General features: G+C 40.0%; 2 protein-coding genes across 6 annotated transcripts in view; both read right to left on the reverse strand.

Moving 5' to 3' along the window:
* Nucleotides 1–5,543, reverse strand: part of arhgef10la (Rho guanine nucleotide exchange factor (GEF) 10-like a) — a 103,181-nt gene extending 97,638 nt beyond the window's left edge. For 2 of the 3 annotated variants that reach the window (XM_051414623.1, XM_051414622.1), the window contains exon 1: nucleotides 5,105–5,542. The gene's annotated coding sequence lies outside the window, so the exon portion shown is untranslated. Of the gene's footprint in view, nucleotides 1–5,104 lie in introns of all 3 variants that reach the window. The other variant, XM_051414621.1, reaches the window with a different exon arrangement.
* Nucleotides 5,544–7,474: 1,931 nt separating this feature from the next.
* The window catches only part of chd5 (chromodomain helicase DNA binding protein 5), a 38,809-nt gene continuing 30,056 nt past the window's right edge, over nucleotides 7,475–16,227 (reverse strand). For 2 of the 3 annotated variants that reach the window (XM_051414671.1, XM_051414670.1), the window contains exons 30-40: nucleotides 15,816–15,975; nucleotides 15,617–15,696; nucleotides 15,206–15,401; nucleotides 15,029–15,118; nucleotides 14,759–14,905; nucleotides 13,758–13,866; nucleotides 13,407–13,539; nucleotides 13,051–13,246; nucleotides 11,748–11,938; nucleotides 10,771–10,897; nucleotides 7,475–10,407 (exon numbers count right to left, since the gene is read on the reverse strand). In XM_051414671.1, the coding sequence (XP_051270631.1) occupies nucleotides 10,280–10,407; nucleotides 10,771–10,897; nucleotides 11,748–11,938; nucleotides 13,051–13,246; nucleotides 13,407–13,539; nucleotides 13,758–13,866; nucleotides 14,759–14,905; nucleotides 15,029–15,118; nucleotides 15,206–15,401; nucleotides 15,617–15,696; nucleotides 15,816–15,975 (1,557 nt within the window). In that variant the 3' untranslated portion in view covers nucleotides 7,475–10,279. The remainder of the gene's footprint in view (nucleotides 10,408–10,770; nucleotides 10,898–11,747; nucleotides 11,939–13,050; nucleotides 13,247–13,406; nucleotides 13,540–13,757; nucleotides 13,867–14,758; nucleotides 14,906–15,028; nucleotides 15,119–15,205; nucleotides 15,402–15,616; nucleotides 15,697–15,815; nucleotides 15,976–16,227) is intronic. The other variant, XM_051414672.1, reaches the window with a different exon arrangement.

Genomic DNA, 16,227 nt, shown 5'->3' on the forward strand with positions numbered 1-16,227 from the left:
AATAGATCCTCCTAAATGTTACACATTGGACTTTTAAATTAACCATTTGTTTTTATTTGTTAATTCTTATAAATTGCTAATTCTGCATACTTTTAATGGGGCCAATTTGCCAAAATGTAAACCGATATAGGATCAAATAAAATGAAGTTGTAGCCTAGATATAAAAGTATACTCCTGAAGGTGAAAGTGTTCAATCAATTATTCAGGAAGTTTCATACAATGCTTTTAATTCTGGCCAAATTAAATATTCCCACAATTCAATGTAAGGCAGGGTAAGACAAGGTCCCCCATATCCTGCTTTCTGTTTGTAATGTTTGTTGACATGCTTATTAGAAAGATTAAAAAGCAATGTGGAGAAGGTGTGGGTTCCTGAAATGGCTTCATGTTCCACTGCTGATGGATGATAGTGTTGGAGGCAGGCGTCGCAATATAAAAAGCTCATTCTAAGGCAACATAATTCTTATTTCCAGGTGATTGTACACTAATGAAAACAAAGTTATGCATATTATATCCCATTTTTGCCAATAAATCCTCTTTAATGTTACACACTGGACTTTTAAGTTAACTATTTGTTTTTATATTTTCTTCTGGCAGTATTAATCTCTCCAGTAAAGCTATAGCTATATGTCATTTTTCCAGATAGAGCATTTACTCTATTTGTCCACAAGAGATGACCACTATACTATTTGTCATAAATGCAGGCATGGTAAAGTATGTCAGCCTGTAGAGTCTTATGATATATTAAACATGCAGATTAGCTACTTTCTATGATTTACTGTCGGGCTACAACTAACGATTACTGTCGTTGTCGATTAATCTGTCGATCATTTTCTCTCGGGATGCACCCATTTCAGATTTTTTGTTTTGTTTTTAAGTCTGACCTACCGATTATGATTTTGTCTGAAATAAAATCCAACTGAGAATGACTGCAGTATATGTTATTTCACCATTTCAATTCTATTTAGTTCTCCAGCTTTTTTTAGTGTTTGCTCAACATGAACCATCGTGCAGTGCCACAGTTATTTAAAGTTGACGGGCAGAGAAGCAGATATATACAGTGGGTACGGAAAGTATTCAGACCCCTTTAAATTTTATTAATGTAATTAATGTACACTCAGCACCCCATCTTGACAGAAAAAAGAGAAATGTAGAAATTTTTGCAAATTTATTAAAAAAGAAAAACTGAAATATCACATGGTCATAAGTATTCAGACCCTTTGCTCAGTATTGAGTAGAAGCACCCTTTTGAGCTACTACAGCCATGAGTCTTCTTGGGAATGATGCAACAAGTTTTTCACACCTGGATTTGGGGATCCTCTGCCATTCTTCCTTGCAGATCCTCTCCAGTTCTGTCAGGTTGGATGGTGAACGTTGGTGGACAGCCATTTTCAGATCTCTCCAGAGATGCTAAATTGGGTTTAGGTCAGGGCTCTGGCTGGGCCAGTCAACAATGGTCACAGAGTTGTTCCGAAGCCACTCCTTTGTTATTTTAGCTGTGTGCTTAGGGTTATTGTCTTGTTGGAAGGTGAACCTTACGGCCCAGTCTGAGGTCCTGAGCACTCTGGAAGAGGTTTTCTTCCAGGATATCTCTGTACTTGGCCGCATTCATCTTTCCTTCAATTGCAACCAGTCATCCTGTCCCTGCAGCTGAAAAACATCCCCATAGCCTGATGCTGCCACCACCATGTTTCACTGTTGGGATTGTATTGGGCAGGTGATGAGCAGTGCCTGGTTTTCTCCACACATACCGCTTAGAATTAACGCCAAAAAGTTCAATCTTGGTCTCATCAGACCAGAGAATCTTATTTCTCATAGTCTGGGAGTCCTTCATGTGTTTTTTGGCAAACTCTATGCGGGCTTTCATATGTCTTGCACTGAGGAGAGGCTTCCGTCAGGCCACTCTGCCATAAAGCCCCGACTGGTGCAGGGCTGCAGTGATAGTTGACTTTGTGGAACTTTCTCCCATCTCCCTACTGCATCTCTGGAGCTCAGCCACAGTGATCTTTGGGTTCTTCTTTACCTCTCTCACCAAGGCTCTTCTCCCACGATTGCTCAGTTTGGCTGGACGGCCAGGTCTAGGAAGAGTTCTGGTCGTCCCAAACTTCTTCCATTTAAGGATTATGGAGGCCACTGTGCTCTTAGGAACCTTGAGTGCTGCAGAAATTCTTTTGTAACCTTGGCCTGATCTGTGCCTTGCCACAATTCTGTCTCTGAGCTCCTTGGGCAGTTCCTCCGACCTCATGATTCTTATTTGCTCTGACATGCACTGTGAGCTGTAAGGTCTTATATAGACAGGTGTGTGCCTTTCCTAAACAAGTCCAATCAGTTTAATTAAACACAGCTGGACTCCAATGAAGGAGCAGAACCATCTCAAGGAGGATCAGAAGAAATGGACAGCATGTGAGTTAAATATGAGTGTCACAGCAAAGGGTCTGAATACTTATGACCATGTGATATTTCAGTTTTTCTTTTTTAATAAATTTGCAAAAATTTCTACATTTCTGTTTTTTTCTGTCAAGATGGGGTTCTGAGTGTACATTAATGAGAAATAAAATGAACTTTTTTGATTTTAGCAAATGGCTGCAATGAAACAAAGAGTGAAAAATTTAAAGGGGTCTGAATACTTTCCGTACCCACTGTATATCAGACTGATCAACACTGTTTACTGTCACTGGGGGAAAATATTCACAGTTAAGAGGCTGAAATCAGAGAATTTGGACATTTTTTCTTTACAAAGTTCTGTAAGGTAACAAAGTAATGATACATTGTACTTTTTTTGAACTACACTTGATTTTTTCATATTTCTGTCACTTTTACCACACTAAATAAAATGTATTCAAATACATTTACTGTAACCATCTTTGCATCTTTGGTAAATCTGTGTGGTCCTAGCTTGTAAGTAAGTTAGATTAATAGTTAATCACTCACTTAAATCTAGTGTGTCAGATGCAACTACATGAGTACAATTCCACTGGACAATGAGACAGAGTTCATGATGGAAGCAGACTGTCAGTGATGTTGGGATGGTATTGGTTGGCAATCCCAAAACAATCTCAGGTACTAATTACCATGGACTTAAATTAACATTAAACTGGACAGTCATTGTTATTTTTACAGTTAAGTTGTTCTTTATGTTTTGAAGAAATTATTTTTCTTCAACTGTTCTTCAAGGTGGTGTAAAGAATAAACATAATTCTCATTATTCTGACTGATTGCTTTTTATTAACAGTATTTACTTGTACTTTTAATTTTAAATACTCAAGTAGATTTAATATCAGAAATGTACTGCTGATACTTAAGTACAGTAAATCTCATATACTTTAACTCAAGTAATATTCTCATTGGTGACTTTAACATTTACCAAAGTCATTTTCTTGTAAGATATCTGTATTTTTGTGACTTTCAGGTACTTTATCTACCACTGAAAAAGATGAATACATTATCAAAATAGTTGCAGATTAATTTAATAGTTGACAATTAATTAATTGGCTAACTGTTGCAGCTCTACTTTACTTGCATTCTGTGTCTTGTAATGTAATTAAGTTACATAATCGTTACTAAAAAAAAAGGAAAACAGCCCGGTGTGAGAAATCTTTTGTTTACATTTTTGGGATTTTCAGATTAAGACAGGGACAGTTTCTGTTTTGATATTAAGTATAGATTAAAAAATATATATATCTTAAACATACTGTAATCCATAAAACAACAGAGGATTTGCCACTATAGAGCATGCGCTATTTGTTCACAAGGAATGACTACTCTATTGTCCTTCGATGCAGATGTGGAATAAACCTGCTGTTACCACAAGCCTGACCAGGTCCAGGAGGTTCAGTTAGACAGGAGACATCTCACCGAGGTCACATTAGGTGGGGATTACGGGTTGTTCTTCTAACCTGTGTGGTTGAGTAGCTTTGGCCTCAGAGTTTATCAGAAGAGCTTACAGGAAATAAGACAAGTCACCTTTCTACGACGTGATGCGAGTGTGACAACAAAACACTGTAGAGAAGCCTCAACTTATAAACTTCCCTGAACTCACCCTTTTCTAGTTAATTATCTGACATTCCCAGAGGAATGTAACCAGCGTGTAATACAGTACACCAGTAAACATTTGACAGGCGTGTCACCACTATCAAATGACCGATTGTGTACTCGAGCACTAAGGCCTTGCATGTGTGTACATATGATTGTGTGAGTGCATTTTTTCCTGGCTGAATGTGTGGCAAAGGGAGAGAGTTCCCATTCATAGTGCAGTCTTTGTGGTAGCTTCAGGCCATGCATGCATGGATTGTTAATGTCTGTTGAAAGTGCTGGACTGTGACTAAGGACAAAAAAATCTGATACAGTGAGCCCATGGAGTTTTTTTTTTTTTTTTTTAAAGGCACTTGGACATCCGGCAAGTGAGGCAAAAACAGTGCCCTAGCCCAAAATGCAAATTTATTGGTCGGAGGTCCCCTAGCTCCCCCCTCACCCCTCTCCTCCCTGTCTCCCCTCTCTGTTCTGCTCAGAGTATTGAGGCAGCGTGAAATCCATCCTGGGAGGGGCTATTGTACTCCGGGAAGCAACCGTCAAACTAGAATGGTTAAGGCCAGGCCCAGGCCAGGGAATCTCTTTTTATAGCCCGTGGCTGTGGGAGAAGCAGTGCAGTGCTGCAGAAAAACAGCCGGCCAGAGGTGTGGGTCTGGGATGAGCCGCCAATCTCTCACTCATCCTTCCTGGTGTCTGTCTCAGGAACTGCTGCTATCATAACAAGGCCTCACGCTCTGTAGCTTTCTCAGGCCGGCTCATGCTTAATCGTCCATGATGGTGAGTACTCTGCCAAAGGGCCACACAGGTATCTGCCGTTCCCATCATCTCCTCCTCCACTCTCCCCTCGTCCTCTCAGCTGCCCCCTGTAACTGTTAGACTGAGACAGAGAGGGGACAAACCAGCACACCCCCGCCCCCCAAACTCCACTCCATCAATGGCTCCTTTAGACAAAGCTGCTGTCTTTGCAACATGCTAACCATGCTGAGAGAGAGGAGGGAGAAAGAGGAGACACAGAATGAAGGAAGGAAAGGAAGAGGGAAAGTGTTTCCAGGACAACAAATATATATACGCCTCTCACCTCCTCGTCTCTCAGTAGTGAGTGTGTCCTCCGAGAAGCTTCAGGCACTCCCTGGTGACCCTTTAATCCTGGTAACCTCCCATAAACTGTCAGGTTTTACCACACTGCCGGTTCCAGTACACTCATCTTTCTAGTCTCCTGCGGGGGCTGCGAGTGGCTGAGAGCGGATTGGAATTCTCCTCTGCTGTTTACTTTCCCACAACTTCTCCCCTGCACCGTGTGCACGAGCAGCTCTAGATGAGGTAACCCTTCTGCTCCCTCCCCTTTTCTCAACGCTTCTCTCGGCTCTCCGGTGCTGTTTCTCCCTCTATCTCCCCTCTCTGTCCCTCTCTTTTTTTTTTTTTTTTAGATGGGTCCTCTCACCCCCCACAGCCCCTCCGGTCTCATTCTGTCCTTTCTTTGGTTTTTCTCCCTCCTCCCACTCTTCCAGACCCCTGCTGCTGCCCAGACAGCGGCACAAAGCAGGCTGAGAGCTCGCAGACACAACCGGCCAATGGCAGAGTGGCAAAGTCAAGCATGCGGCCAATGAAAAGCCTAGTGGGGGCTATTTGTACCAATCAGGGGAGTTATTCAGGACAAGTGGGCTGGACAAAAGGAATTGGGGGCAATGCTTTCTCAGAGCACTTCCGTGTAGGGCTGAAGTTGTCTGTTCACACTGTACTGTGTCATCCGCATGAATTTCTCATTAATGGCTGAGGTTTAAAAAGACAGGGCGGCAACTGGTTTGTGGTTAGTAACACAAAGGAGATTTGAAGTGAGCAGCCATACATGTGATCACATTTTTCAAAGGCAAAATAATACTTTGCATATGCAAAATAATAATAATTCACTAACTGGTTTGTATAAAATGAAAACACTGATTCTTTTAATAAGGTTTAATGTGTACAAATGTTTTATTAGAGTATTTGTTTTTTATTAAACCTTTATTTAATTGGGACATCTCTGGAGATACATTGTACATTACACACACACAGACACACACACACACAAACACACACACACACAAAATCTGAACACGTAGCACAACATGATAACACTAGTATGAAAGAGAACAGTACCAGTGTTCATTCATTCATTCATTTATTCATTCAACACATACATTATGCTACATAAAGTATCATATGTTGAATGTTGTGTTATATTCTGTTGCTCAGGAAATAATTGAGAATTGAGAATAAGGAGAATTCAATAAAAGTCTTAGTTTAATGAAACCTAAGAATATGGATTGAATACACTGAACAGAAAAACAGCACAAACTCTGTGCCATCATTTTGTTGGTGACGATGTAAACTGTGTGTGTTTATGTATAGTTTAATCAGGAGTCTTTAAATGAGCTGGATGAAAAATACTGTATTCAGAAACATTAAATAAGCACTCTGGTTTCCAACTTGAAAAAGGAATATAATGATGGGATTGCATTAGCTTAAATTGCAGCTTTTACTGATACAAAAATAGCAATAAAAGCAGAGAAATTATCCCACACTCCCTGGAAGATTCTGAGGTCGGAAACATTTTCTGTTTGTCTCTTTAACTTCCATTTTAGTTTGAGTTTGATTTATTGCGTTTGGACACACATTGCCCAAGGTATTTATTTTGTCATTATTTGTCTGTGTTACTCATTGGGTTGCTTATTCTGTTACACAGCAGCTACCTACAACATTCAATTTTCAACTTTATTGTCCACAAGAGGAAATTTGTCTCCCAAGTGAGAGTGAGAGTTTGTCACTGTGTTTAGTGTTTATTGTGTTTACACCGATTATGTGTCAGAGTGGATGGATGATTGATGTATCTCAAATGTAGAACTTTTATGTGAAGATGAAAAACATATTTTCATCACTATCTTGCTGCGGTTTCCAAACGCAAATTAAATAAATGCTCCTCAGAATTATGTGCGTATATATATATAAATAGCTGTTTATATAGTTTTTGTATATGTTATTCTACTATACATTTAATCTTAATTTTATTTCTATGTTTGTGAAATGAAGGGACTGAAAACTTTAATTTTGTTGTATAAAGGTACATTTCCTTGGTGCTTGGGTTTTTTAAACTTTGATTTATAATCTTAGTATTATATTTTTTCTTTTGTCTTTGGACTAGTCTGTGTCTACTCTGTGAATGGCCTCTGTCTGCTATTTTTGTCCCTTACAGACTACACCAGTGTTTCTATGTCAGCCTCTAATCACATTTACAGCACTGCAGGCTCATGCAGATTGTGACGTGCAGCGCTGGGAGGAGCTGCACAATGAAAACAAGGTAATGTGCGAGGTCAGGTCAAGAAAGTCAATTGCGTTAATTCAATCTTAAGTCCTCTTCAGCTCATATTCACTTGTATGCTTCTTCACTCATCTGCGGACAAAAATCACACAATGTTGTCCAGAAGATTTATTAAAACACATTGAACAAATACACAGAATACAAATAAAAAGATGACAATTCACTTTTTCATTCAATTGCTATACAGCACAAATATCAGAACCATAACACTGCTTGGAGCTCATTGTCTGTAAATGCTAGATACACTACCACCTCCCCAAAGTGAACCGTCATATCAAACGCTTCACATGCTGTGCATTCACTGCAACAAAGGTGCCTTTTATCAGGGTCTTTTGGTAGCTTTTGAAGCCATGTTAATAAGCATGTACATACATTGTTAACATATTTATAATATTAGACTGAAGCCTTTTTTTTCTAACAGACATTACATTCATACTGACTTCAGTTTGATTGCATTTCATTGGAGTATTGTGTTTTTGACGTCATCTCATGGTCATCACTCCAGAGGGAAAAGGACATGATTTTGACTGATGAGCACATACGGTGCACACTGCAGTTCTATGGCAACACCATCCAGCAGACATTCATCTTTTTTTCAGTTTGATACATAAATCTGTATGAGATGGACTTATCTCTGAAAAATCTTTCAAGTATTTACATGTTTCTGAGGTTCTATCTGTCAAGAAACCTAATACATGTCATGGTCAAGTAATTGATGGCATGAACAGAAACACAGTGAACAAAACAGCACTGATAAACACTAACAAAGAAGAGCAAAAACTGATATGATGCACTTCAAGATTCATTTGATGTTTTGAAACTGAATTTTAGTTGTAAAGTTAAAGCATGTTGTCTGAGAAATGATGGGCGAGGAGGTTGCAGTGACAATCTAAGTTAGTGACAAGGGGTCAGAAGAGAGCACCTCAGGACAACCATTTGAAGTGGCAAAAGGAGAGTAAGAAAATACACTCAACAACTCTGTACAACTCTACCTCTTCAGTTTAGATTAGTCCAATCACAATCATCATCCAAACAATGTCAAATAAGTGCTGTGGCAATGGCAATAATAATACAAACAGGTAACGCCACTGGTCTTTGGAAAAAGAAAAAAAAGACAAATTTATGGCAATAGCAATTTGCACTTGGAGTCCAAACATTCGAGCAATGCCTTCATAGAAAAGGAAATATAGTAAGCTTGAATTTATAAAAGATTGTTTTACTTAGTGGACAGTCACTTTAGCACATAATAGTAGTAGAGGGAATGGACAAGATATGTAGCTATACCATGCTAATGTGTCTTCACACCAGGTAAAGCAATAGGCAGCAAAATACACTCTCGAAAGAACCCAAACAGAACTGAGGAAACTGGAAGTGAAGACATAATCTAAAGATTAATGCTGTGCAACATTGGTCCTTAGAAGCTGATGTACAGAGAACATTCCTTCAAATGTAGGTTTAGACTGTGACACCACCAATTACAGTCTTCACCTCCGTGGAGGAAATACACTGCATCAAAGAACAAATCATACTGGATCATTTTCTTTAATGGCACCAAGTGACCAAATACATCTTATTTTACCTTAACAGAAAGAGACAAATACTAGACTTAAGGTGACACTGCGCCATAAGCACATATGTTCTTATTCAGTTATAACAATGAAAGGGAACCCGGAAAGTCCCTGGGATGTACCTAAGAGGAAAAAAGCCACTCTCCACTCAGGACTCTGTTCTCAGTCAGGCCTGAACAGCCCTGTATGTGGATGTAGACCAGATGAGTTCCTGTTTATAGTGCAGTCCCACTGGTCATGGCCCCAGGGTTAAGCTCTACAGCCACTACTAACATTCAAATATAATAAGAATCACAAATATTGTACCATACACAGAAATACTCAGTCTTCTCTGAAATGCGTTAAAAATCATTTTTGCCACTCCTGCAGCAGTTTTCTTCTCTGCTTGATCTTCATGTACGACGCCAAGCCAGGCTTCTGATTTCATCCTTGTATGTATACATATTTTCACTATGATTAGACCTATGTGAGGTAAAATAAACAGCAGTCTCTGAGTATATACAGTACAAGAAGCCAACCCTCACAGGTTACTGGTACTGCAGTCAAGTGTATCTGCAGGTTTGGCAGAGATTACTTTCTCCAAATTACCAGCGGGTGGCAGTCTTTAGAGGATTCAGACAGACTGTGTCCAGCTACTGCATACATGATAATAGTTTTTGATGCTTTCAAATCAATAATTTATCCACTGGTTACTACATGAATGACAAAACACATATTCATTTAAAGTAACAATATCGGCCCTCAGGAAAACAGCCTCCTATCAAACTATGACTGAAGACGTCCTTAACTCCACTCCTCTTCACAGAGAACAAGCTCCAGTGGGCACAGTCACAGTGTACAGTGAATAGGCAGATGGATAAAAGCAACAGGGGGCACGCAGAATGACAAATTCGAGGCTGGCACGAACAAAACACACATTCCAAGATTAGAATGAGCCCCAATCAAGAGCATCTGAAACTCAGTCATGCCAACTTGCTTGAGTTCTGCCTTGTAGTGCAGGGCTGGAAAAAAAATTCCTCTTTCCGAAAAGCTGCTTCATTTTCCCTCCTAATCTTCGGCTCTCCAGCACAGGTAAACAAAAGCAAACATCTACTGAAATACTTCTATAGAATCCTTGAAAGATAAAAGTGCAATTGTTAAGATAGATACATCTGCATTAATCAAAAAGTTAATCGCCTTATCCGCAGACAGACAGCTTGATTTTGTAGATTTTTAAGTCAGGAAGGAGCAGGAGAAGTAGGAGGATGTGGTGGAAGAGATGGGCAGCTGTCATCCATACAGAATCCATACCTGGGAGTTTCTGACCTGAGGTCAGTGTTACACAGCTGGTCTAGTCCTCAATACAGATGACATCACTAGGTTTGCCCGACTTGAGGTCAGGCGTAGCCACGTCTCTCAAGGATTCAAGTGACTTCTTGTCCAGATGGCTTGTAGGGGGTGGAGGGCCATTAGTGGACACTAAAGAGGGAAGAGAATTCATATTTTGGTAGTTCATTTTAACAAGATAAATATATTTAACTTTTCTTAGCATATTATAGTGAGAATTACGAAATATAAAAAGCATAGCAACTGCTTTGAATGGAGCAGCATAGGATGCCAAAATAATAAATATGATGAGGTACTTACACAGAAATAGGGACATTTTGGTATTTCTGGGGGAATGTATGTCTTATCATATGATAAATATATTATAAAATTGTTATGATATAAATGGTAAAGTGGTATCCTTCACAGTAACTTTGAGTTGGATGAACAACCTCCAGTCCCACCTGTTTTACGTCACCTGTGATGCAACATCCTACTTTATATGTTGGTCCTTACCGCTGACGTAGGGTCCCAGAGGCATCTGACTGTAGTTGACCATGGGCTGTCCACCTGGTCCTCTAAATCCTCCACCAAAGCTGCTGCTGTACATCTGGGAGCAGCCAAACCCACCCTGACTGAAAGGCTGAGAAACAAACATAAGAGAGACGTTATCCTGCCTGTTACAACCACACCTCTTTGATAGGATAATAACGAGAGCGTGTCTATGATTACAGGGACACAGCATGCATTCATTCTTCCATCCAACATTTAGCACATTTTAGTAACTCTGTCAGAGAAAAGTGAGCAAATAAGAAAAAAAAACAAAGGAGAGCAAGTCAGATTGCAGACTGTTTCCCTGGTTACGACAAGAGTTGGCATAGCAACCAAAAAAGCACAGTCTGACTGCATGACCAATCACGCTGCTTGACTGAAATGATCTCTTGTATAACAGAGAATAAAACACAAACTTTCAACTGTGGTGAACAGGTGCAGGAGAGATGAAAGTAATGAGACCATACAGCCTTTGTTCAATCCTTTGGGACTCAAATGTGGAGCTCAGCGGTGAAAGTAAACAACTTAAGGGATATTCTTTTTTTTTCCCATTACACCTGGGGAAACTCTTCCATGGGGGATACGGATAGTCTCCACAGGCTTTTGTAGGAATAATGCGGTAGCTGAGTCGTGACTACAGAATGCTTTAAAGTTTTTGGGCCACAGCCTTTTATCTTTTAAATTTACTCAGCTCAGCTCTTCTCCACATTTTAGTGAGCCTTGTTTCCTCGCACTATTGAGCCACGAGCCTGCACTGCTAAGTAATAACAAGCCAAGTCCGACCATTAAGGAAAGGAATCGTAATTCTTAATTATCCATCTTAAAAGAAACTATTTCAGTTGAACTTTAACTTGTTTTATCAAGGAAATCAAACAGAAGTCTTGACTTTGCAACCAAAGAATTAATTACTTGTTAATAGAGTTTTCTGAAGCCATCCTGACCTTTTTGATGATCGCGTCCCATCTCACCTGCTGTGGCGGAGGCTCGCTTCCTCGGCTGGTGAGGCGGCTCAGGATGCTCCTCTCGGACATCTGCAGACGGGCTGACACCGGCGGGATCCTGGAGAGCATGTTGGGCAGTCGTGTCACATCTGCTTTCATGTCACTCAGAAGTTCCTCCAGCTGGTTGAGCACTGTAAGAGTAAGACACACACACACACACACACACACACACACACACACACACACACAGACACCATATCAGAAAAAGGGGATTTAGTTGTGTCAACACTAATGTAATGCCTGCACCTGTTGTATAATTTAGGGAGGAAAGATCAATGAGACAAAGGTTCTTAAAACCTCACACTTGATTCAAAAATAGTGCAAGTAGTCTAATATCATTCAGAAACAGAAACATTTCTAATAATTGTGTGACCCAGGGCCTGAAATGAACAATTACCAGGAACTAAATACCATAAAATGTTTCACTGACAGATAAATCAATTAGAGTCACAAACTGCAACATTTCTTAAACGCTAACATTTTAACAACTTTTACACAGCCTTTGGTCTTGGCCTCTTCCCAAACTTCCATCCTACTAATCACTGTAAGCATGTTGTGGCAGTGAGACAAATTAACAGAAAATTAAGCCACTGCCTCAAACAGGATTTGCCTGTTAGATGCTCTACACAAAGCAGTGGTGTGAAGACATCTTTATGCACGTCCTTTCGAACTCCATTTACTGTCTGGACGGATGGATAAACCTGTTTCCAATTAAAATAATCTTGTTTTTTGGGAATTTCTACAAATAAGTGTCTGCATCTTGAATCAAGAAAGAGTGAGGCGGTCAACTGCCTGAAAAAAAGATGTTGAATTATTGTGCTATACGATCTTTCCCTTATTTTAATACAATAAGACTTTTTCATCAATCAGTTACAAAAAAAATGACTTGATATGATGGATGTCTTGCAGTGTTTTACATTACCTAAAAATCCATCTTATTCCAATGGAGCAGCATATGAAAGGATGCCAAAAGAAAAAATATGACCAGGTACTCAATAAACATGTTTTATGAACACAGTAGTAGTGAAATTTTGATAATCCTGCTGGATTTTAGGGGATTTAAACATGCCTTTTTAGCAAATGTTTCATGAACAACATGATTTTACACACAACACAGAATAAACGACCCGTGGGTTGACAGATGTCTTACGAAAAAATTATCTCAGTAATTATTCCCTGTAAAAGTATTAGCAGAAATTCTGCCAATCACGTCTGCTGCTATTTTTGAAACTGGACCACAGACCTTTGTGCAGCACGGCATTGGCAGGCTTGTTCCCGGCCAGGGACTCTTTGGACAGGTGCTGATGAGACTCTGCCAGACATTCCACTTCAGTGAAGCGAGTGTTGAGAGCCATGGCCGGGTGACTCGGGTCCTGGGTCATATTCAGGTAAGCTGCCCTCCTCAACTGCTCCTCAATCACCAGAGCCTGCTCCAACAACTACAGAGAGCCAGGGAGGGAAAGAAAAAGAGAGTGACAGGCAGAGGGAGATGCAATTTAAGAGACAGTGTGTTTCAATTTTTCAGACATAACAAATCCTTTAATCCTTTAATTATTTCAGCTTTAGGTAGTTGTTTTTAATTAGGAAGACTCAGCTTGCCTTAAAGCGGCGAGCCAGGAACTTGTTCTTCATCTCCAGGTAGTTGCCCTTATGCATCTCAGTCTTGAAGGGTTCATTCAGAATAGCATAGCGTGGGTCATTCTGAATGTCTTGCCAGCGAGCATAGCCATGTCTGAGATAGATTCCTGGTCAAGGAAAACAAATGAGGGCACAGAACCTCATAAAATTCTTCAAATAAAAATCAAGGGTATGTTTGTGGAAGACGTAGCTTTATATGGCTCCTCGCAGTTTGTAAATATCAGTTGTTCGACTGCAACTCCCCCAGTCATAAGTAATTACATTACTTTTCCAGATGCCAAGCTTCTCGTTCCTACATCTGGGAAAGGATACGTTACGATGCCAGCCAACAGCCAGTAGTCATGGCGACGGTGCCAGATATCATGCATCTTTCCAGAAGACAGCGCCGCTCGCTCTTCAGTTTGCCAGAGGGTGTGCAATTCTGACGAGGGACGTGTGTAGACAGACAATTTTTACCAAAATACAAAGCAATAATCAAGATCACATTAATAACATAAACAAGTTCATACAGCAATTTCATTGTGGCGCATGAAATAAACAACCTGTAGTGAGACACCGGAAGATACACAAACACTCAGCATTCAGACATGAGTTAGTTCCACAGTGTCCTCTTTCCATTTTAATTCATTTGGACAGTGTACAAGCATCCCTTTACTAGACATTATTGGTGTCACTTTTTCTACTGAAGTTGAATTAAGGTGTCTCAGTGAGCTAATGACATTAAGCTTCCCGCTGTGACCCAGAAAATATGCCCATTTCATAATGTCCTGTCAGTTGTTTCATTATTCACTGTGTATTCATTTGTCTTTAACACCACAACAGTCTTGTCTCTCTGCTGTCTACAGCCAGTGTTTGGCTTGTCCCTTCTGGGCTACTGTGGAAACATAGCAGTTCAACATGGCGGCCTCCACAGTACAGCCGCCTGTAGGTATAAACAGATCATTCTGAGGTGACGAAAACATAACGATTCCTATATTCAGGTGATTATACACTAATGAAAACATGCATATAAATATTATAATTCATTTCTGCCAATAGATCCTCCTAAATGTTACACACTGGACCTTTAACTGGGTGCATAATAATATAATGTGCATTTAGAATTGGGTTGCATATGAAAACTGTCTTGACACTTCCCTGCTCTCCTATGAGGGAACTATTTTTAATAAATTCAACATTTTGAATACAGATTACTCATTTTCGAAAATAATAAATAGTTTCTACTTCTCATTCCTATGTTGCCACAAATGACACTTTGGCCTTCTTTGGTCAATGCCTGGCTCATTTAGGCTCAAAGTCAGATTTATTCTTACCTGTAAAACCTCCATCAGCGATATTAAACATGAACTTGGCTTTGAATCCATTTTTGTCCTCCTTCCTGCTCTCATCGATCTCATCCAAAGTATCTTTGTCTCCATTCAATCGACCCTCTAATGCATCCTCACTCTTCACATCGTCTGCTACAGTAACATAAATGACACAGACAATTTCTTCAAAGAAATAGCTATATAATGGACTCCAAAACAAACACAGTTATTTGACCATTTGCACCTGTTTAATTAAAGGATATATAGCATGTATACCTGGCTTGTTTTCCTTGTCTTCAGTTTTTGCCAGAGGAGAATCAGTATCTCCTTTTTCTGAGGACCTCTCTGTTTCTTTGCAGGGATCCACTGTGGGTATCAAAGAAGGGCTCAATTAAATAAAGTACAACCTTGCAGAAAAATAAAATTTGCAGCACACAGATCATACACACTCACTTTTAGGTGAGGTTTGACTGGATGACAGCTCGGTCTGTTTCAAAACAGACTCTTTTGGGTTGGCAGATGGCTCTGTCTTTGTAGAGGGTGACTCGGTTGTGTCCCTCTCATCTCCTGTTTTCTCCTCTGTGCTGGCCTTGCTCTCTTCACTGTCAGCTGCCTTCTCAGGTACAGATGCTGGCTCTGCACTGAAAGCCTGCCGAGGGAAAAACAGACAGGGTAAGACGAGGAGAAAGAGGAAAGTTGGTAGAGGGCAGAGAGACGAGTTAAAAGGTGTCTAAGTTTGACAGAAGTGTTTGAGGATGACAAGATGAGTGTGGTTAAAGTGTGATCAACCATGAGATGATGGACAAGACAATAAAGGAGAATAGAAATAAAAGTGATGGATAGTGGAAGAAAAAAAGGACTCACTTCCTGCTCTGACACTTTCTTGCTATCTTGCTCTGTGGTCTCCTTGTCCTCAGCAGTACCCAAGAGAGAATCCGTCTTCTCTACAATCCAGAAAACAACTTTTTTTTAAACATTTTATCAAAAACTTTTTCTAAGCACGCACTTTACCTTACAGTCTGGTAAGAATAAAACATGACCAGCGCAGACACTTTGTTCTAACCTGGCGGGACGGGAGTGCCCGGCTGTGTAGCGACAGGGCTGGCTGGCACAGGGGTGTTGGGATCAGAAGATAAACTCTCAGTCAGCTTCTTCAGCTCCATGCCGATGGGAATTAGATCTGGAGAACTCAGCTTTCCATTTACATGCTCAAACTCTTGCACCTACAAAAAAGAGATTCGTTCAACTGCAACAGAATGAAAATCCTGCCCTTTCATGCTGTCTTACTTTCCTCGAATAAGAGATTAGGAAGGGCTCTGTTGTAAAGAACATGTGGAATACTGAACCAGTAGTTTTATGTGTCTGTATCCAGTTGCACTAACTCTTCTTGAATTCAAATTTAGCCAAGTTATATGTACAAACAATATGAATTAAAAACTATTTAAGTCTAAAAAAAGTAGTAAAAAGAAGTTCTG

This window comes from Dicentrarchus labrax, unplaced genomic scaffold (genome assembly GCF_905237075.1).
Source record: "Dicentrarchus labrax unplaced genomic scaffold, dlabrax2021, whole genome shotgun sequence".
Taxonomy (NCBI): Eukaryota; Metazoa; Chordata; class Actinopteri; family Moronidae; genus Dicentrarchus; species Dicentrarchus labrax.